The following is a 23,909-nucleotide window of genomic DNA, read 5'->3' as shown; positions in this document are numbered from 1 at the left end:
AGCTACGAGGTTTCTTGCTTTTTTACCTTCCCTCCATCATTGTTCTCCCATTCAAACAAAGCATGAGCTATCCAATACAAAAATACAATGAACCATATTGTTCTTGAGTTCAAACAATACAATTCATTTATCTCCACACTCTCTATACTTCAAATCCTAAGGACCCCATGGCAAGAATGAATACCTTGAAATGCAAAATATGAGACCAGTAGCTTGAGTACAAAAAGAACTCCATAGCAGAGGTTTTTTGCGCATCACTCCCAAAACATAGGGGAAATGAAATGTACGGAGATTTATTTTGAAGAAATTAATTGTAATAAAGATATTACGTTTTCTTATACCCAACAAATAATTAATGATATAAGGCTTTAAATTCATAGTGAATCTTTTGAGTAAAGACAAGCTTAAATTAAAGCAAAATGATGTTCTTTAAAAGCAGGTTGGATAGACTTAATATTGATGAGTCAATCAGCTTTAACAAGGTTATAGTTTATGGTGATGTTGTAACAACTTTTGAGTATTTTAAAAGGTTTTAATTTTTGTTAAAATGTTAACTTCACAAGAATTAATATTCACAGTTTAATTCCATAAAAACTTTTTTACTCATCCAACATAACTTATTTAAAATTCATCCCCTATCGAAAAACTATTAAGAAAATTAAGAATTTTTTTATAAAAAAACTAAATGGCTACATCTGATTATGTGTTTGGAAAAACTAACATATGTATCAATATGTTCACAAATACCAAATATTTCGAGATAATTTAGAGTTTTTTATTTTCAATCATCTGCTTTCAAGATGCAGAATTCTCTTGAAATTTAACATGATATAATTTCTGCATCCTTTTATGATTTTCTCATGATCTTGTATTAAAAAAAAAGAAAAAAAAGAGAAGAAGAAGAAATCCTAAGGAACTAACATGATGATGCTTGGATCTTGAGCAAACACAAAATACAAGATCGCATAAGCCTTTGTCTAGCTAGCAAGGTCCAAATATTATTCCTCTCTCTTTAGAGGCTCGAGAGTTGATCCGGTGGATCATAGAGGGTGTGGTTTTGATGTTTATCAGTGTCATGGGATTCAATATTGGGTCCAATAAAATATAAAAAATACTGAATGAATTGGGATCGGAGCTTTGTTGTTTTCATTATATAGTACTGGACTTGGGCTGAAAATGAGTGTGAGGCCTAGAATAAAAATATCAGTTCTGGGTGTGGCCATTGAAGTGGCAAAATATTGTACATTATCATCAAATTCAAACATGGGGCCACTATCTTCGCAAATCCTTAGTCCCCGTCTCCTTTCTTTTGTATATCAGTATAGTACTTTGGTCAGTTGGTGAGCTCGTCCCAGACTGGCCAATTAGTCTACAAGAAGTCATAAACATGGGATTGGGCCCAAAAAAAAAATGTCATAGAAACGTGATAAGAAATGTCGTGGTCCCTGGTGGGAAAGAAACTACCTTGCAATTGCAATTGGTCCTAAAGAGATAACGAATCTATAATGTCCTTTGTTTTTCACTTTTGAATATATCCCAATCAATATAGTTTAATTTAATTGGTAAGCATTTGATCAATATTTCATAAGATCATGAGTTTAAATTACACTGCCAATGCATGAACTTTATTAGTGAATGATCTGTAAATGCTCTCTGAGTATGAATACATGTTTTGATTTTGATGAGCTCTTAATACTCACTTCACCTAAATATTTTTGTACCTAAAAAAAGAGCATATATTTTGTTTATTATTATCCACCCTGGTTAATTAGTCATGTCAATGCGTGGAAACTAGAATCCACAAATAAGAAACTCGATTTAAGTGAATTGAACACTAAAAAAAGAAAAAAAAGAAGAAAGTGGTGAAGGAGTTTCATATAGTGATGCTTCCATAGTTCCATGGTCTGCCTTTGGTCACATGGTACCATTTCTTCAACTTTCCATAGCCTAGGCCAAGTTTGGAGTTTGAGTCTCTCTTGTGCCCGCCCCGAAGAGTATTGAAACACTTCCTCAAGTCCCTTCAAATTTGGCCCCTCCGATCTCCTTGGTAAAGTTGCCACTAAACTATCACAAGATGACCTACTAGATGGCACAGAAGCTATCATGGATGTTCTCATTGAGAAAATTCTACAACTAAAGATGGCCTATGATCTCTTGCAATACCTGTTTCAAAAATCTATCACATATTAATCTCCAAATCAGATCATCATTGATTCCAAGTCTCATTAGGAGTTTTGTTGGTAGTATGAATATAAACAAAATTTGTTTGAGACGTGCTAAAGGACACTATCTTTAAGAACTATTCCAACACACCTAGACGATGGACCAGCAGTTTTTTAGGATTAAACAAACACGTCTTGTACAAGCAAGGCAACAGAATAGCAACTCTAACCAGAAAGCAACTCAGATGAACATAGCACATAGATAGAGGAGGAGGGAAGAAGTGGCTCGAAAATTATAGAGCTTGGCACCTTGCCCTATCTACATCACACGCCTGTATATAGGCTAAAACCATAGATATAAGCATTGGGCTCGTCATCACCGGATTAAACACTATTAAGCCTCGGTTACGCATGCACATATTATTCATTTGTTTTTTCAACTGCAATCGTTTTGAGTTGGCCTGTTTTATGTGCATGAACTCACTTTTCTTTCAAACTCATTTTACTAGCCCATTTCATTTTTTAAGTATTTATATACTAAGAGTACTCTTCATTTAGGCAATATAGGACTTCTTTTGACACTAGCTCAATTACTACAACAGGTTTCACTTCACTCAAGAACTACAAATTCCAGTCATGTCCTTAAGTATATTTTCTTCTGCCACGAATCAGTTTATTGGTCCTCCAAAATGTCTCACTGGGGAAGGTCGAATGAGTGTCAGGCCATCAATGTAATCTCCACTGTGATCCCCACCGTGGGTCAACTTTATTTCTTCAGTGGCACTAAAGAAGCACGAGGCCAAGCCCTTTTTTGATAACTTTTTTGTTTCAAATGGGACTCCAGTCTCTGATGCAAAACGCCATGCAAAGAGCGTAGAGAACTTCCAGGCAATGTCTGTCACTATCAAGACGTGCAGAGTTGGAAGGTCTTTACCTGGATCTGCTTCAAGAACTTCTTGGGAAGACAGTGATACCAACGGGTTCGCTCCCACCCGAGAAGCTTGAAATAGTATAACTCAATGATCAATCGTGGAAGCATATTTTCAAGCGGCTGGATGAACAAGAGCCCAAGTCCATTGGTAGTGAATGCAAGCTGGGCGAGAAACAGATTCATGAGACAGCTTATGGGCTAGAGCTTTCTGATCTACCATTTCTATGGGCTCTAAGAAGACCTGAGTAGACCGAGGGTGAAACAGAAATCTTACCTGCTGGGTTTGGTGCAAGAACAAGAGGGTTGGGCACCTCAAGTGGAAATTCTGAGCCATGAATCAATTGGGGGCTCATTGTTTCACACGGATGGGGCTCCATGAATGAGAACTTGGGATTCGGGCACAACGTGGTGACTCTGCCAATGGTAATTGAACAGGGTTTGAATGCAAGGTTACTGGCAGAGAAGGGTTTGGCTGTGGAGGTAGATAGCGCAGGAGATGTATCATTTAGCAGGGATGATATAGCCAAGTCTTTGAGAATAGCCCTGGTTTCAGAAGGGTTGGCGCAAGGCAAATTGCCACTGTTTTTGGACATATGAAGTTGCAGCAAGAACATTACATTGGCCATCTTGTTGAGTTTATTAAATTTTATAATAAAACCAAGTAATTTTGTTGCCAAGACCATGCTCATGTAATTGTCAGTTCTCTGTTTTTCTATGTATCTGTCATCTTCTTTTCTTGAACTCCATTAATTATATTATGATTTTATGAGTGATATCTTACCAAGAAGGTAATCTGCTCTTGAAATTCTGACTATAACATGATTATCTGCGCCTCTATATCCCACAAACAAATTCTTTTGGTTATTGGTACAAAATGGCCTTGTTTCGTGGGTCATTTTTTTTCTTTATATATTACTATGTCTTTTGATTATTGGTACAAAATGAATCGAAAATCTTTTGATTATATACCCGATTATATTAACTGATAAAGATATGAATATATTGCGATAAATTTAGACCTTTTAGACAGAAAAAAGGTTAATCAATAATTCATTGAGTCTAAAAAAAGTCGTTGGCAAAAAAAAAAAAAAGAGTATAAACAAAGTCATAAAAAAAAAACGTCATCGACAAATTAAGCTCGTGCCGTGGACCCTTGCATGTTGGGCAAGAAATTAGGGAAAATTGAGGAGGAGGACATGAGGCCCAAATAAATGGCAAGGCAAAAGTCTCAAAGTCCCGTTAAAATATTTCTTTCATTTTTGGTTCTTCAGTGTCAATATCTCTAGACGTCAAAAGTCAAAAATACCCTTTAATTAGTAGCTTGAAGCACACGACTTTTATTTTTCAAGAAAAATATATCATAAAAAATAATTAACCTGAAAGCCTTACACACCTCACTTCAATTTTTCAGGAAAAATATAAAACTTTAATTTAAAAATTTTACATGCTCGGTTAATTTTCAGAATAGGATCTCAAGTTTTCATGTAAAAATAATTAACCTGGAAACTTCACGCACCTAATTTGTATTTTTAAGAAAAATTTTACTTTTCATAATAAGATCACAATTTTACAGGAACATTTTTACACCAGTTAAAAAACTTGCAGACACTATTAAAGAGTGTTGACCCTAAAATATTTTTAGGTTTTTTAAGTTCAATCCTTTTAATCCTTTTAAGCCTCATAAGACTCGTCCAAGCCTAATTCTTAACTCTGATTTGAGCCCACGGTTAGGGCTAGGAAACGGGCTTGGCATAATGCCTTCGAGCCTATAAGTCCGTTATCTCAAAAGTAATCATTTCCTGAAACCTGTTTGAGGAGCTGAAGGCAGCTTGTCTGCTTGTTTTTATGATTTTTAAAAATTTTAATTATAATATTTTATATCCTTTTTAAAAAATACAAATTATAGTGTTTAAAAATTTAAAAATAAATAATAAAAATTTTAATTTTTAAAGTATAAATATATATTATAAAGTTTAAATTCAATTTAAAATTTATAAGTATTTTATTTTTTGTGAGGTAAAACGGAAACAGGCCTAAAAAAAACTACCCAAACTGAGCCCATTTTTTAAGGTTACTTGGATTAGGCTTCAAAACTTGATTTCTTTAAAAAATATTATTTTTTAAATTTAAGCTCTTATAAAAATAAATCAAACAGTAACCCGTCAGACCGGACTCTCCACCCAAGCTCTACCAATTGTCTCTTGTCATTCTAATTAATGTAACCTAACGCTAATTACTAATTCTACAAACTAATTAATTATATTGGAACTAATATAATTAATGAGCTTACTTTAGTTCCAATATGAAAAAATCTAATTCTTCATTGGCTCCCATCTTTATCATTTTTTTTTAAACAAACTATCCCTTCATATAATGTATACAATCAATGGAGTTGCTTTTTCAGTTCAACGATAAAAATAACATTTTAGAGAAACCAAACACAACAGGTACCTCCTCCTCCTCCTCTTCCGAGTCAATGGAAATGGGATATTTCATTAGGTAAAAGGGCAGACTGTTCGGGGATATAAAAGGAAAGCGGGCAAATTACATCAGTCATCAGGTATCTCATTATTGTTACCAGGGAATAACTGTAATTACTAATTAGACATTAAGCGCATGTTTGATTTCCCCACTAGTTAAAAGTTAATTTATTGAAAAGTTTATTTGATGAAAACTAATTTAATAAAATTTAATTATTGTAACAAAATATTTATTTGGATATATTTTTTAAAAAATTAATTTGAGAAATTAAAAATTATTTGAATTATATAAAATGAAATGTACTTCTAAATGTATAATTATAAAAAAGAAAATTAATTTTTGATGATTTATAATTTTAATTTGTTGCACATATACATTAAAAATTTTTAAAAATATGATAAAAATTTAAATAGTATAAGCTTTGACATGTTAAATAATAAGATTAAAAAGTATAAAGTTTGATATGTTGAAAAAAATTATATACTAAACAGTTCAACTTATATTGTTATTGAAAATTAATATAATTAACTGTTCAATCTAAATGTACAATCTCACGAGCAATCTAGACAATCTTAGTTTAATATAAATAATTTAAATTTAATATTAAATTTTTTATATTTTAATATTAAATCTCCAATATTTAAAGTATATATGAATAAGTAATTTACAACAATTATAAATTTTTTTATTAAATCTAATCACTAGTTTGTATAATCCAAATTTAATATAGATGATTCAAGTTTAAATTTAACTTTTTTTTAATTTTAATGTTAAATTTATATAAAAAAATTAATATTAAATTTAAACTATCGGCATTAAATATAAAATTTTTAGATTGCTGATCAAGTTGAATGAAAAAATTATATTTTTTTTTTATTTTAGTGAATATAAAATTAAAAAATTTTAATCAAAAGGTAGCATGATCAAATAAAAAAATTAGGTGAACATCTATTGTCCATAATTAATGCTCTAACGTCTCTTCTCAGCAAGCTGCTGCGTTCGCCCATCCACTTTGGATATTTTTTTGGGACAAATTTTGAAAATCCTTTTAAAGTTACTTTGGATATCCAAACAGCACTTGCATCTAGAAGAAAATGTCCACCCACACATGTTTAGTAGAGTCACGCCGGTCATCACCCCCCAACTTGATGTGCAGTTTCAAGCCAGGTTTGGCCCCGATTGATCCAAAAATTTCTTACAAGTATGTTTTTGAAAAATATATAAAATAATTATTTTAAAAAAAATATTAATATTATCATTTAAAATATATTTTTCCTAATTAAAATGAAATGTAATTTTTGTAAAAGTATGTCAACAAGTTTCAATTATTCTTACATATTATTAAGTTAAAAACAAATTTTAAACTTTGAAAGAGATTTAAAGAATTACAATGATAAAAAATACCTAAGAGATCATAAAAATAATACAATTTATAATATTTTTCAATAAAAAATAATATCATAAAATAAATATTATCCAAAAAAGGGAAATCCCACAGAACAATTGAAAATTGCTATTCTTTTGTTTTTTTTCCGAAAAGGGAAATCCCATTTTCTCTCTCACATTAAATCCTTCCCATCGCCACCAAACAATAATCCATCGAGTCTACTCAGAGTAATAATTAAAAAACTTCAGTAAAGGCGGTGGCCCGGAGGCAAAAAATGACGTAGCTTGTGTGATTGGTGGCCACAAAAAAGGCCACGTATGTAATCCATCCGCCTCTTTATTAGAAAGTGTCTTTTTTGATAGTGGCACCTACTAACAAGTTCACAAGTGCTACACCATAAACTAGAACTCGCTCTTCTTTTTCGAATCAGTGACTTGAAACAGAAGAAAATGGCGAAGGAACTTCATGTAGTGATGCTTCCATGGTCTGCCTTTGGCCACATGATGCCATTCTTTCAGCTTTCCATCGCCTTGGCCAAATTTGGAGTCCGAGTCTCTTTCGTGACCACCCCCAGAAATGTTGAAAGACTTCCCAAAGTCCCTTCAAGTTTAGCCTCCCTCATTGCCCTAATAGGGCTGCCATTACCACACCTGCAAAATGGGGACCTCCCAAGAGGTGCAGAAGCTTCCACAGATGTCCCATTCCACAAAATTCCACAGTTGAAAATGGCTTACGATCTCCTGCAAGACCCGTTTCAAAAATTTGTGGCACATCAATCTCCAGATTGGATAATCATCGACTTCATGTCTCACTGGGCGATAGACATTGCTCAAGAACTCCAAATTCCAGTCATGTACTTCAGTGCCTTTTCTGCTGCAACAACTTCATTTGTCGGTCCTCCTGAATATTTGACAGGGGAAGCCCGAATGAAGGTCAGGCCATCCATGGAATCTCTCATGTCTCCCCCTCCTTGGGTCAATTTTCCTTCATCAGTGGCAAAAAAGAAGCACGAGGCATTTCAAATGTTCAAATTCTTTTTTGGATCAAACGGCACTCCGTTCTCTGATGTAGAACGACTTGCAAGGGTCATGAAGAATAGCCGAGCAATTGCTTTAAGGACATGCTGTGAGTTTGAGGGCCCTTACCTGGATTTGCTTCAACAACTTCACGGGAAGCCAGTGATACCAACGGGTTTTCTCCCACCAGACATGCACGAGAGAACACAACTTAATGATCAACCGTGGAAAGATACCTTCAAGTGGCTGGATGACCAAAAGCCCAGGTCAGTTGTGTTTATTGGGTTTGGCAGTGAATGCAAGCTCAGCAAGGAACAAATTCACGAGATAGCTCACGGGCTAGAGCTTTCAGATCTGCCATTTATCTGGGCTCTCAGAGAACCAGAATGGGCTAAGGACGAAACAGAATTTCTACCTCCAGGGTTTGCAGCGAGAACGAGGGGAAAGGGGATTGTGACCTTAGGTTGGGCACCCCAACTGGAGATTCTGAGCCACGAATCAATCGGGGGTTCGTTGTTTCACGCTGGATGGGGCTCTATGATCGAGATCTTAGGATTTGGGCACAGCCTTGCGCTTCTGCCAATGATAGCCGATCAGGGTTTGAATGCAAGGTTACTGGTAGAGAAAGGCCTGGCTGTGGAGATAGAGAGAGCAGAAGACGGATCCTTCAGTAGGGATGGCATAGCAAAGGCTCTGAAGATTGCCATGGTTTTGGAAGAAGGAGAGCCCTTGAGGGTCCGTGCAAAGCAGGCTGCTCCCATTTTCAGAGACATGAAGCTGCAACATGAACACTACATTGGCCAACTTGTTCAGTTCCTGAAATCACGCCAAACTAAGTGATTCTCGGTCCTCGCAAGCTGGTGCTTGCGCAATTATGAAAAGAGTGGATGGATATGTACTTCTACTGTTTACTTTTTCTTTGCGCCTACGCATTTGTCTTCTGGCTCTTCAATCGCTGTGAGAATAATCGTGCATGAAATAATTATGAATTAAGTGGGCTTTATGCGTTTGATTGGGGTCTATAATTTATACGCATGTCTCATATCTATATCACGCAGAACCTGCGTGATTATGATTAAATATAGTATTAAAGTATGATTTATACTGCCATGAATTTAAACATGAAATATATTAACTTGTGTCTTTGATCAGAGCGTACACTAATTATGGGACCCACACTGGGCCCCGAGAGGCATAAAGAGACCCACACCCTCGGTGTTGACTTTCATATCGTTCCGAGAGGCTCAGAGCCGACCTCCTCCGGCCCTTGTTCGGCTTCACCCATAAAAGTTAATACTCAATAGAGAATATTAATCTTTTGCTCTTCATAATTTTCATTCTGTTGTAACTCAGACTTTTAATTCAATATAATTTAATATTTATAATTTTAATTTAATATAATTTAATTTTTAAATTTTAAATTGTTGTAACTTAGTCCCTATATTTTTTAATTTTTTTATAATTTAAAATATTAATTCCTATATTTTAACAAATGAGATTATAAAAATTAGAATTATCAATAAATTAATCTGCTTGACAATCGTAAAGGATTTGAGGATTAGGGTTTGATTTATAAAAAATGAATTGATCCGTCAAGTGATTATTTTTAAGGTTGTTATGGTGTATATTAATTTGGAAGAATGATAGATAGATCCCAAGAAGATTAATCAATTTAAATTAAATCCAAAGTACCAAATCTCATAAATTTGTAAGTCTATCTTTTAATTATACAAATTTATTGTGATAAATTTATAATTTATTTTTAAAATTTTAATATGATTAAAAAATAAATAAATTTGGTTTCTCTATTAGGAACACAATATTATAAATTCATTTTAATAAAATTATAAAATTAAGAGCTAAATTTATAAATTTTTAAAGTTTAACACTTAAAACTTGAGGAGATGTCTATGTCATCCTCCTGATTAATTTATGTAAATATTACTTTTTTAAATAAAATATGAAACTATAAATATTACAATTGATATTATGGGGTCACTAAATTTTATGTTTAACATAGTAGCGGATTTTTTAAGCGTTTATTTTTTATTGGCCTAATACTTTAATTTTTTTTAATAAGTTTTGGCATAGTATCTAGCTAAAAATGATTATAAAATAAGGAGTTAAGTTCACAAAAACTGCCAAAAACATATTGAAATTTAAGGACGTATATTTTTAATTTCTAAAAATTTTAATATTTATAAAGATTAAAATCTTAAAATAATTTTAATATTTGTACTTCTAATTTTTTAAAATATAGAGACTAGTATCTAAAATAACAAAAAAGTATTAGGACTGAATTGTACTGAGTCAAAGTTTATGACTTGAATTACAATTGAGTAAAAACTATAAAAATTGAGTTATAAAGAATCAAAATTTAGAGATTAAATTATACTTAAATCAAAACTATAAAGATAAAACAAGTAATTTTTTCAAGTTAACTTTATGCATTTTTTGGGGTAAAAAGTTAATATTACGCATTTATAGAGAACTCACATTATGTTGATCTTTTAGAGTGTGTGGGAGAGATTTTTTTCAATCATGCAAGGTTGAAGGGTCAGAAAAGAAAACGAAAAGGAAAACAAAATGACATAGCTTCTTGATAAGCTTAAGTTGTATTAGCTTCAAATTAACTAACCTATAACCTAAATATATATAAAGTGCAACTTAGATTCTTCTTCCCAGCGAATTGAATTGAGATTGATTTTAGAATTAATTCGTAAGTGAATAAACAATAACAAAGAGTCTTGATTCAATCACCTAAAATGTAATTAAAGTCAACCTAAATCAATATTTTTATGCTTTTCAGTTTTTACGAAAAAATGAGTAAATGTGTTCAATTAAAGATGATAAATTCTTTTAAATTTAGTAAAATAAAATCATTATCACAAATATTTAATTGGCTAAACTTTCATTCTCATTAGTTTTATGCAATCCAAACAACCATTTAAACCTAATAAGCAAAGCTACTATAAATCTTAGAATTCTAGCAATCATATGACAAATTAAACTTGTTTCATTAAGTTCCTAATGTGTAAATTGCCATTTGGCTTGTTAGAAATAGCCACAAGCAGTAGCTAATTTGAAATTAAACAGTGGATTAAATCCAAATCAAGTTTCTAATGACTTAACAATACTATCATACAATTTAATATATTAGGCCAATTCTAGGACAAGCCAAGCATGTGAATATAACAATAAAGCTCAAAATTTCAGCATATAATCCAACATTCCAACAATCAAAATAAAAGTTCTCATCAACCAAATGTCTCAAGCATTTTATCAAATACTTAAAGTGTATTAATTACAGCCTTTCAAATCAAATTAGGACATTTAGAAAAATTGCAACTAGAATAGAGAAGAAAATTAGAATTAAAATTGCTTAGCCTCCTTGAAGATCAAAGACTCATGCACATCCACTGCCCCTTGGATTCCAAGTGAATTTAGCCACGTAATTTCATCTCAGATCTTCCTCCAAAGGATGTTGAACCCACGGCCATGGTGGGAAAGAATGAAGCGTGCGAATTGAAAAGTTGGAAAGTAGAGGCTGTGATTCTTGCAAGGTTTTGAATCGGATGGAGAGTGGACTTGTCTGATTGGATTGTATCTTGGAACTTGTGACCAATTGCAGAAGCAGGACGGAGCAAGATGAAGAGACGAAGAGAAGTGGAGATACGATGAGAGAAAAGACGATCGCGTGCGTGGGAAGCTGGACGTGTGTAAATAAAAAAGGAGAAGAAAGAATGAAGCGGTGGTGAACTAGAAGAAGATAGGACGAAGAGAAAAAAATTAAGGCCTCGTTTGGTATGATGAAAAAATTTTTGATGGAATCGGAATCGGAATTGAAATTGAAATCGGAATTGGAATCAGAATAGAATTGAGTTATAAATGTATGTTTGGTATGAAGATGGAATCTGAATATAATATTAATAAATATATGTATTTAAAATAGATAAAGACCAAAATGCCCTTATAAAAAAATAAAAAACTCAACCATCATGATGGAGTGTGTATATGGGGCACTTATGACAATTCCATGAAATTGTGGCAATTTCATCATGATGAAGATGGAATTGAATTCTAAGTATTTTGGTAGAATTAAAATTCATAAGGAATTGAATTCATGCATACCAAACAAGTAAAAATATGATTCCAATTTCAATTTCATTTCTCTTGAACCCAATTTTAATGTATCAAACATGACTTAAGAAGTTTTCGTGCATCGAGTGAATGAATTAAGGAAGCTGTGAGTGAATGATAATTTTGTGTAGAAAGAAAAAAAAATGAGTGGAAATGAGGTGGAAGAAAATAAGTGAGGCTCACGTGAATTGGTGGAAGAAAAGAGATAATGAGATGAAGTGGTGATTCATTAAAATTGCTTCCCCATCCGAATGGCCAAGGGAAAACACTTAAAAAAAAATGAAGAGAAAAAATAATGCCAAAAATGAGTGGACAAGAAATTAAAAAGGAGAGAGAGAAAAAAATTCTCAATTTATCCTCTTGTTTATTCTCTTTTTCATATATTCACCTATAAAAATAATAATAAAATCATTAAAAAAAATGTATTTTAGGGATTAACAATAATATTCAATAAAATCTGAAAAAACATGCAATAAATTCTAACAATTCTTTAAAAATATTTATTTTCCCCTTAATTACAATTATTAACCAAGTGAACTCAAATAGTTCAAAACAAATGCTAAAAAATCAATAAAAGTGAGGAAAAAATATGTGAATCATCACTTCTACAACCTCACGAGTCACAACATTATACCTATTTACTTCTTTTTTTATTTTTACCTATTTACTTCTCACTCCATTTAAAATTACTCACTTCACTATTTCAGTATTATAAAATAATTTCTCCTAAATCACTTATTCCAATTTTTAATATAAGACAAAATTTGAAAGCCTTTTTTAATCCTTGATGTAAGGTAAAGTTAATGTAATTAATATTTCTTTCAATTTTACCCCTCATTTATTTATTATTATTTGAATTTCTAGACAACAATTTATTATGATTATTAATTGTAAATAAGGATAAGGATAATATTAAGAAGTTATTCATCCATTAAAAGGGGTTAGATGTTAAAAAATATAAGAAATTTTTAGTTTTTTAAAGTGTAATTATTTTCTTTTTTAAAAAAATGCCCTTATTGAATAAATCAATTTATATTGTTTTAGGGTGAAACATCCTATTAAATAAAGATAAATATAAAAAGATATAATTAGTTTAAAGATAAATAACTACTTTATTAGGGGTGAGATTTAATTAAAAATACTTTACATTTTTAAACAGATGGAGCACATATTTTTAAATAATTTTAAGGATATAAAAATTATTATTAATAAGTGCAAAGTTGGTCAAATTTGCCTAATATTAAGGACCGGAGGGGAATTCATATTAAAAAATATAAGATATTTTATATCTTTCAAGATATAATTAATAAAAAAATTCAAAGATAAATTTAATTTGGGGTTTAATTAATAAAATGTCTTAATTAAAATACTCTATTAAATAAAGATAGACACATAAAGAATGTATAATTTTAAATGTCATTAAATAACTTATTGGGAGTGCAAATTATTTAAATATGACTTATTCCTTTCCATTTCTATTACTTTGTCTGTTTTTATATATAAAAGAAAAAATGTATTATACAGTTTAAGAAAGTTAGTTAATTATAATAATTATGTTGAGAAATAAGAAAAATAGACCAAAATACCCTATATTAATCAACATAAATATACATTAATTATTTCTCATTGATGTAAGTTATGAGAAGTAATTTAAAAAAATGTGCAATAAATGCTCATTAGAGTGAGTGATTTTGTTTATAAAAAAAATACAAGTCAAAGTTATAGTTTCTCTAATAATAAAAAATGAAGGGAGTACAAGGCACCTCTAATTATCTTGTTGTAATCAAGAAAAGATGATTAAAGCCATTAATTTTGTCTGAAAATATAATAAACTTTTAACTCCACTTCTATTTAAATTAAATTTTTTTAAATTTACATTATATTCTCTCTCACGATTAATGAGTTTAGATGTAGGTAATATTAGAAAAGTGTAATTAATAACACATCCAATGTCTTATATTAAATGTTAATTTTTTTTTAGAATGTACCTTATAATAAAAATAAAAAGGAGTATAATTCAAAATGGAGAAAGTATATAAGGTAATTTTTACTAATGTTCACCCTAAAAAAATAGTGAACATCATTAAAAACTAACTTATATTTTTATGTCTATTCTTATTTAATATGACAAATTAATTAAGAATGCCTATAAAAATTTCATTAATTTTCAACATTTGTTAAGGACGCATTTAAAAAAGGATCTCATAAATTATTCCTAAAAGCTAAAAGACACTTTTAAATATGATGTCTCCAAAATATTTTATAATTTTAAATAGATGGAATATCACTTAAATGTCATGATATATATTGATGACATGTTCATGTTGGATAAGCATGATATGTCTATATCGAGGGGTCCCCCAGTTTACTTTATATATATATATATATATATATTTTTTTTTTTTTTGTAAATGATGGCACCAATTCACGTCTGCCATTTTATGTGAGGAACGAGTCTACGAAACAATTCACGTCTGCCATTTTATGCCTCAAAGCGGGATCGCTTCTCATGCCTTCGCTTGCCGAATTCCCATCATTGGGTTCTTTTGGTTTCACGTTCATGGCCCCTAACCCATCCTCCCTATGTTTCTTGGCCCAAAAAAAAAGGGCCAATATTTTGTGTCCAAAATCTAATCCATGTCAATGTAATATTTTAAGTTTCATATTACTATTCGTATAATATTTTACATTTTTTAAATTATTTAAGGATCTAAAAGTTATTTTTTTAAATACCCTTATTTAGATCCAATAATATTCAAATATAAACCTATAGTTCTAAATAAGATATTAATACTTGTACCAGAAATTATATTCACATAAATAAACAATAATATGAGACTTTCAATTAACATTTTACATTTTTAAATATGTTAAAAAATTTGAAATAAAAAATTATATCACGTTAAAAAATCCTCTCACGTTTTTTTAAGCCTCTCGCATTTTTCGAATATGTAAATGTTTTATGTTTTTTTTTTTGTTTTATTGTTGTTGTTTCGTGTGTACGAGATTGAGAGTGCCTGGATCCGAACTGGTGGCTTGAGTTGTGAATCCCAAACACTTTCACCACCAAGCCACAGGGTTCACCTGACTCTCTCTCTCTCTCTCTCTCTCTATATATATATATATATATATTGTATTTAATCTGAAGCTCTCAAGAATAATTTTTTTATATAACAAATTACTTTTAGAAAAATGAGGCAGCGAAGCCCCCACCCACAACAAATTCATGTGGATCGAATTTGCTAAAGTCCATTCCCACCAAACCCAATAAGTCACGGTCTTTCTGAGTTGGGGTAAGTATATGAAAGTGTATTTTGCTGGTAAAAATGCATTTTTAATTTAACCCCTCCTTGTTTAATAAATTATTATTACTGTTATTATTATTATATATGATGTTTTAAACATTTTACTGTTTGATGAATATCTGATCTGTTGGTTAAAAAACAGCTATTCACGTAAAAACGTGGAGGAATATCTGAGATTATTTGACTAGATTCATGTGTATTTTATTTGGTGAACTGTAATATTTAACAAAAAATTGAAATATTTCCTCTTATGTTTGCGTGGATTTTCTGTGATAATTTAAATAATTTTAATTTATGAATGATATACAATATTCTAATAAAGACGTTAAAGAGGGTAATCTCCTATTCTCTGATAAAATCATGTCGATTCAAGTGTCAAAAACATGTTTAGGCCAAAAAAAAAAGTGTCAAAAGCATGTACACGAAAAGAAGAAAAAAATATCTTAAAAAGAGAAGCTTTAGATTTAAAACACTCCTAAATTACGTATTTTTTAAGAAATTCAATTTAATAAAGTGGTACTGTTCCCAAATCTGAATACAAAAAAATTGAATTAATTCTCGTATTTTAAGAAAAAATGGCTATACCATTTAATTTTTCAAAATAATACCTCATTTTAAATAAAATATAATTACAATTGTAATCGTCCTTTTTGTCAACAAAAAATAATTTGATAGATTATTGTAAAATTTGCTCTCCCCCTTCATTGGGCTTTTCAGCTTCGCCGTACCAAAACAAAAAGGGAGAAGGGGGGGGGGGGCTCCCCCTGACCCAAAAAAAAAAAAAATCCCCACAAATTGAGACAACTCGTATTTCAACAGTTTAACCTATTGTTAATCTATGGTAAGGGGCCCGTGCCCTTATAAGGTTACCATGACATTATATTTGCTCTCTCTCTCTCTTTCTATATATATATATATATATATATTGAAGTAAAATAATGTCAGAGTAAATTAAAAAATTACCTGAATGCATGCCAAGGTCCATCGAAATTCCATGTTAGAGTTTGGATAATGAGAAAGCAACTTACTTGAAATATGAACACATGCTGATGTAGATTGGGAAACAGGCAGGCCCGATCCTCATAGGCTTAGGCCTTGAAGTAAATTTTTTAAAATTTTTTTACATCTTGAGGCTTGGCCTCTTATATAAAGAGATAAGGGTTGGGCCTGTAAATCCAATTACAAAGAATAAAAAAAATAATATTATAATTTTATTACAATGTTCTAAAATTAAATATAAAATAAATCAAGATAATTGCTTTAGTTGGGAAAAAAAAAGATTACTTTGCTTAAATTTAGATTAGAATCTTTGCTTAAATTTAGTGAGAATCAAAGTACCCACCTAAAACAATCAAAGTATCAATTACCTAGCACCTATGGCAAGACAACAGCTGTGCGTAAAAAAGTAGATCATGAAAGGCATGAGGGAAAGCATATGTAATAGATGTGAGGGGCGACAGGGCAAGCAAATGTAGGAGGGAGAGCTAAGTGACTCTGAGTGAGGTGAAGATTAGAGACAAGACAGGAATAATCGATGGCTAACGGAAGAGAGCAAAGATGCTAAGTGAAGCAAAGATAAGCGACGACTGACGAGGAGAGCAAATGAGTGACTATAAAAACATCAAACTTCAGGATGAGGAAATGAGAGATTAGAAATTAAAGAAGTTTAAGCTTTAAATTTTTCCTCTATGCACCGTTTTTACATAGATTGCAAAAAAAAAAAAGTTTTAAAGGATCGATTAGGCTCGAGCTCATTTTTTCATGACTTATCAGGGTCGGCCCCAACAAAAAAATTTCCTCAAAAACCCCTTATCTTTCAAGTCTAAATTTTTATTTAAATAGAGATTTTTAAGCTTGATCCTTATTTCGAACTCTATGCTGATGGCAAGCATATACTTGCTAAGGCAAAAGGTTATTTAAAAATATAATGACCAAATTGTCCCTCCAAGCTTAAATAAGATTACTCATAACATGTGCAAGTTGGGTCCTCTTCCTATCTACCCAAGTTAAATATTTCATTCTAGTCTACTATGGTTTATTTAGTTAGAATCAAATCATTTCAAAATAGTGGTTAATAACATAAAAGTTACTTAATACTTACAACATTATTTTGGTTCCAACATATATAACATACTAGCTAGTTCATTTTTAAATACAAGACATTTTAATAAAAATAAAATTTTATTAATAATGTTTATCCAATAAAGAGTGAGTGGAGTTTAACTAAAAAAAAAATTATATTGAATAGTACAATGTAAGCGTTCTAACACTAGAAGAGTTAGTTTCCGGTAATTGAAGTGCGAGTGAATGGAATCTAGACCTGCAGGAAATCTGGTAACGCCAAACATAAACGAGGAAGGAAGTCTGTTGAATTTAATTTAACCATGAATGGCAAACTGAAAGCGAAGAATTTCCGGTTTCACAGCCATTGTTCCTGAATAAAGTTCCAAAAAGATTTCACATCCATTTTGTGTAAGTAAGCATGTAAATGATGATATATTAAGCACGCGTTGTTGCGTTTCTCCCCATTCTAACTAAGTGCTTTTCCTTTTCTCCAGCAAAAATTTCTGCCTCAGTTCTCATCACTTTTATTCTTTTTCTCCAACCAACCAATCGTCTCCCTCTTCCTCAGTTCTCACCCGAGTTGAATTCCAAGCGTTGCTGGTTTTACCTTTTTTTTTTTTTTCAAGTATAAATTCGAGCAATATAGATTTATAATTCTCGTTAAGCTCAAGGTCCTCGAGGGTTACTTATCCTCCCACTTCGTCTTCTTTTTCCTGTAAATCTCTGTGATGGGGTTTTACATTCGGTAGTGTGCAAGTTATGAACAATTCACTTGTCCGTTTATATCCGGGTTCAGGGGCTCTTCTCCATCTTCAGACATGTTCACGATGATGAAGAACAATTTCAAAGATTCGGAACACTTTTATCTCTCATGGACCTTCTCCAAGCTTATCGCCTTCTTCTTTCTCATAGTCTCCGTCTCCTACCTCTTCTACTCCCTTCGATTCGTCACCATTCTTACGACTGTGAACAGCAAAACCCTCTTCCTTTAATTAACCATATATCACCGTCGATCGACGACGCCGTTGAGGAGATCCCGAAACCCTCCGATGAAACCAACATTTCACACATCGTCTTCGGAATCGGAGCTTCGGCGAAGCTATGGAAGCAGAGGAAAGAGTACATCAAGCTCTGGTGGAGGCCTGATCAAATGCGAGGCATCGTTTGGCTTGATCGGAAGGTAGAAACCGACTCTAAAGACAAAAAATCTGCTCCCTCCCCTGAAGATTTCCGAAGATACCGCTAGGTTTTCGTACAAAAACCCCAAAGGGCACAAATCAGCGATTCGAATCTCGCGCATCGTTTCCGAGACGCTTAGGCTCGGGAATACGGTGGGGGCGAGGTGGTTCGTGATGGGGGACGACGACACGGTGTTCGTGACGGAGAATTTGGTGAAGGTCTTGCGGAAGTATGATCACAAGCAGTTCTATTACATTGGGAGTTCGTCTGAGAGTCACTTGCAGAATATATATTTCTCTTACAATATGGCTTATGGCGGTGGCGGATTCGCCATTAGCTATCCTTTAGCGGTGGCGCTTGAGAAAATGCAGGACAGGTGCATTCAAAGGTACCCAGGATTGTACGGCTCAGATGATCGGATTCAGGCGTGTATGGCGGAGCTCGGTGTTCCTCTGACCAAAGAGAGAGGATTTCATCAGGTCAGCAGTGAATTCTAGAATTCTTGTTTATGGTTTTTCTTGTCCGGCTTGATTGATTTTCATTTTTTGTTTGTATTTCTTTCCGGTTGATTCCTGAGAAAACGGAGGAAACTAAGCGGAATAGATACGAAACACATGACTAATGATTGAGATAGGTAAAATAATAAGTAGAAACAATTTGGAAGGAGTTTGGACATTTTTACGGCTCTTGCTTTTTCTAATAACGTAGTATTATTATCAATAATCAACCAATTTGGGCAACAACAAACAAAATGATTAAAATATACTTTCTTTATTTAAAAATAAAAATATGTTGTGAGAAGTTAAATATTTATAAATATAAAATATTTATAATCTTTTAAAATATAATTATTATTTTTTTATATTTCTATTGATAATAATTTTATATTTATTGTAGAGTATTTATTAAAGATGAGATGAAAAGATAGAGTTATTTTAAAAGTAGGTAACTACTTTATTGAGAGGTGAAATTTAATTAAAAATGTTTTATATTTTTAAATGAAGGGAGTAACAATTAGGGGTGAAAATAAGTTATTTCAAGTTAGGTTTTGATCAAATAGATCTGAGCATGTGATTAGTCATAGGCTTGAACTTGACCTAAAGTTTATATAAAGTTTTTTTTTTTATAGTTCAGATACGAACCTACTTAAAGTCTGACATGATTTAAAAGTAAGCATTTTAAACGAGCTCGTATTTAATTTTAAAAGTTTTAAATATACTTTAAGATTATTATAATATACATATATAACCTGATCTATCAATTATAGTATATAATAATTGAAATGATTTATCAACTACAATATAATATAATAATAAAATAACAACATTAAATTAAAATATAAATATAATATAATTGAAAATATAAATAGAAATAAAAAAATAGATTAATTAAAAATTAAATAGTAAAATTGATATGTTTTAATAGATTGGGCTTACTTAAAGTTTGATTTGATTTAAAAACTTATTTAAAAGAATTAAATAGACTTGTATTTTAGTTTTAAATGTCTCAAATATATATTAAAATATTATAATATGTAATATATAATTTGATTTATCAATTATAATATATAATAATTAAAAGAATTTACCAACTATCATACAATATAATAATAAAGTATAATATTAAAATTAAAATATAGTCCAATATGATTGAAAACATAGTTAAAAATAAAAAATAATAATAAATTGGTTAAAATTAAATGGTGAATATGATATGTTGTGATATATTACATATTATATATATATATATATATATAGGTAAATAGGTTGATTTGTTAAGTTTATAGGTTAGGTTTTGAAACAATAAACTTGATCCATTTAATTAAATAGATTTAATTAAATAATAAATTTAATTAAAGACATGAATCTAACTTAATTTATTTAGTAAATTAGTTGAGCTCGGTGTGAAATAGTCCCAACTCTAATAGCCATGTAGAGCAATTAGCGAACATAGACGTGGTTTGTACGGCTATGACATGATATGCTTTTTGGGAAGGCCGAACCAAATATTAACACCAGAAAACCCAAAACGGAAGCGTCTAAAATTCAGGGCAAAGAATGTTTGTTACTGCCCGTAAAAGTGGGCACCTAAGTAAATTACTTAGCGAAAATGGACCTAGGGTTAAATTAATCGGTTGGTTGACTTCTTGTGACGAATGTTGAATATAGCCATGTCTTTTTGTGGAGACAGACAAAGTGTTTGTTTATGTTTGGTTGAATCATGATTTGTTGACCTAGCCTTCCGCAAATGCTGGCACTAATAATTACTCTTTCCTATCTATTTATAGAATAGAGTGAAAATTAATTTTTGATAGGCATTTTCTATGTTTATTCTTACTTTTCTATCTTTATTAAATATTAAAAAATTGTTAAAAATAGTTTTTTTTAACCTTATTAGGAATAGATGTGAAATTTTTTTAAATTTTATGATAAAGTCAGTAAAATTTAATGTTTTTAAATTTTGATAAAATAAATTGAAAGTAATGAATTATCAGAAAAATATAACAAGAATACTACTCGTACTAATTTTAAAACTCTGCGACTCAATAACTAGTAGATTTGCTTGGTCATCCTGGGGAAATTTGTCCAAAAAATAAAATAAAATTAGAAGCGAGGTTTTCAATCAGAAACGCGTCCAAATTGTTCAATGAAGAGTCAAACCCAAAAGTAATGTGTAGTTTGAAATGTTGTCTTCCAAGTGGACAGATGGTAGAAAGGTGGCGCGAGGGTGTCCCATGACTTTAAAATATGACCTGTCCTGTTCTGGTATGATGAGTGTAGCCCACAGAAAAAGCCTTTCCTGTAATCAGACATTTGTGAAGATACAGAGCCCACGATCAGCTCCGTGATTGGGAAATGGGAGGCTCACCTCCACTTCCACTAGTGGTGTTAAATTGGAACTGAATTTTTGTTTCATATTCCATCCCATCTTAAAAGTTATATCATTTTATTAGGAATTAAGATAGGATCAAGATGAAATTAAAATGTCTTGCTGTTTTAATAAAGTGGACAATGTAAGAAAAATGTCTTGATAATAACATTCATTAATTAAAATTTTAAATCATACAACTTACTAAGGTGATAACCAAAACAATATGAATCATAAATCTCAACAATTAAAAGCTAATTATTGGGTTATATCAATTACAATTATAAGTGTATAATTGTACCTTAGAAGTTAAGTATACATGAGATATAACATATTATGATAGTAATTACAAGTTATTTGTAGACTATAAAAATAACAATAATGGACAAGTTAAACACAACATTGAATTGTTTTTTTTCTTTAGTTGAGATATGTTAAGCTAATGACTCTTTTTAAAAATAAAATAAGAAATATGATAAAATAAAATTATTAAATAGATAAATATATGAATAAATTGTATTAATATAATTAATACATTGTAAAGAAAGATTATCATGTCTTGCTTATTTTGTATCATTAAAATTATCAATACAAAAAAGTTTTAGTTTTAAATAAGAATTGTACGCATTAAAACAACTTTTAGTCCCGAACCCTTTTCTCACCTCGTCCCACAAAGTATTATCCCAATTATTTTCAGATTGAGACAAAATTCATTGTGATATGAGCAGAATGAAATTGGACCAATCAAAATGAGTATAAGTTGAACACCCTTAACCTCCACTATCTTCCCTCCTTGATCTCTTTGTTTATTTTTATTGATTATTGATAAATTTAATTTTTTAAAAATAAATTTATCTAAAATAAATGAATATATGAAAAAAATTACGCAGATTCATAAAAGATAGAGATGTACTTATTTAAAATAATTCAGATTCTTCTATCATTATGATTGATAAAATTCGTGTGTTGTGCCATTCATGTTTTGACCAGTTTGATGTGTACGGGAATATTTTTGGGCTTCTAGCAGCCCATCCAGTGACCCCACTTGTCTCACTGCACCACTTGGATGTGGTGGAGCCCATATTTCCAAATATGACCCGGATCCAAGCTCTGAAGAGGCTCCAAGGGCCCATGAAGCTCGACCCGCACGGCCTCATCCAACAATCCATTTGCTACGACAAAAAAAGAACTTGGACCGTATCCGTGTCTTGGGGCTACGCGGTTCAAATATTTCGAGGTACCTTCTCGCCGCGAGAAATGGAGATGCCCGCGAGGACCTTCCTGAACTGGTATAAACGGGCCGACTACACCGCATACCCGTTCAATACCCGCCCCGTGTCGCGCCATGTTTGCCAGAAGCCGTTCGTTTATTATTTATCCGGTGCAGTTGCTCTGAATGACAAGACAAAGAGTGAGTATGTGAGGACCGAGTCAAACCCGGAATGCAGGTGGAAAATGGAGGATCCTTCTCAAATCCAGAGAGTTGAGGTGCATAAGAAAGCAGACCCGCATTTGTGGGATAAGGTAATTTCAATTTCCCTTAAATTTCTTGGAATGGAAAATGAGAACTGATGGGACAGGTTTTGATGCAGTCGCCAAGAAGGAACTGTTGCAGGGTAGTGCCGACGAAGAAGAAAGGAACGATGGTGATCGATGGGGAGAATGCAGAGAAGATGAAGTTGTGGAGTTGTAGGGAGACATACAGGAGACAACACTCAGCCTTGCTCTTTCTGGAGCCGAGGGGGAAACATTCCTGATATTCTTCATATTGCAGTGATTCTCTTTTTCATTTCCTCCCTCTCTTTTTGTCCGTTCAAATTGAAATGAGAAATTCTTTTATAATCGTGTTAGGGGAGAGTGGGGAGCAATGAAAATGAGAATGACAGACTAACGTAAATGTTTCCCATGCTTTGTGATGGCTTTAGCCGTTTAGCAATTCTCTCGCACTTGAGTTATTCAGCGGAGCGAGCCGCTAATTCTTATCCTCAATCCTTATTTTTTCTTAACAGTTAATACGTAGTAATTAAAATTAAAATATTGATCATATTATCGAATTCACCTTTCTCTCTTTAGTTGGAAAGAAAGCGTCGGGAGAAAAAAAAAAAAAATCGTCTCTAGCCTCTTCCCTCTTGCTTCTTCTTCGTATTTGCACATTCTTCAACTAAGGGCTCTCTGTCTTACCATCTTGCACCCAGGCAGCTACAGGGGCAGATATTCTTCAGTGGTTTTGACTTAAAAACAATCGCGTGCTCTATCTTACAACGCAGTGCTCGTCTCCGTCTTCTTCATACCTCACCATTTCATTTTGTTAGATGAGGAGGAAAAGCAACCTCATAAAATATAAAACCTTGCCGGGCCTCTTCATCGGTCCTCTTT

The 23,909-nt window shown here is 31.8% G+C and overlaps 1 protein-coding gene and 1 pseudogene across 1 annotated transcript; both read left to right on the top strand.

Annotated features, from left to right (window-relative positions):
* The first annotated feature begins 7,339 nt into the window (after positions 1–7,339).
* Positions 7,340–8,987, top strand: LOC129291183 (UDP-glycosyltransferase 91C1-like). The gene has a single exon (XM_054928419.1). The coding sequence runs from the start codon at positions 7,411–7,413 to the stop codon at positions 8,815–8,817; it is 1,407 nt and encodes a 468-aa protein (XP_054784394.1). The 5' UTR covers positions 7,340–7,410; the 3' UTR covers positions 8,818–8,987.
* An 8,994-nt stretch (positions 8,988–17,981) lies between these two features.
* LOC129290449 (uncharacterized) lies at positions 17,982–23,497 on the top strand (annotated as a pseudogene).
* Positions 23,498–23,909: the final 412 nt, after the last annotated feature.

Source organism: Prosopis cineraria, unplaced genomic scaffold, assembly GCF_029017545.1.
Source record: "Prosopis cineraria cultivar Desert tree isolate PC_DT_omini unplaced genomic scaffold, ASM2901754v1 PC13, whole genome shotgun sequence".
In the NCBI taxonomy this organism is placed as follows: domain Eukaryota; kingdom Viridiplantae; phylum Streptophyta; class Magnoliopsida; order Fabales; family Fabaceae; genus Prosopis; species Prosopis cineraria.
This window is presented reverse-complemented; position numbering and strand designations above follow the sequence as displayed.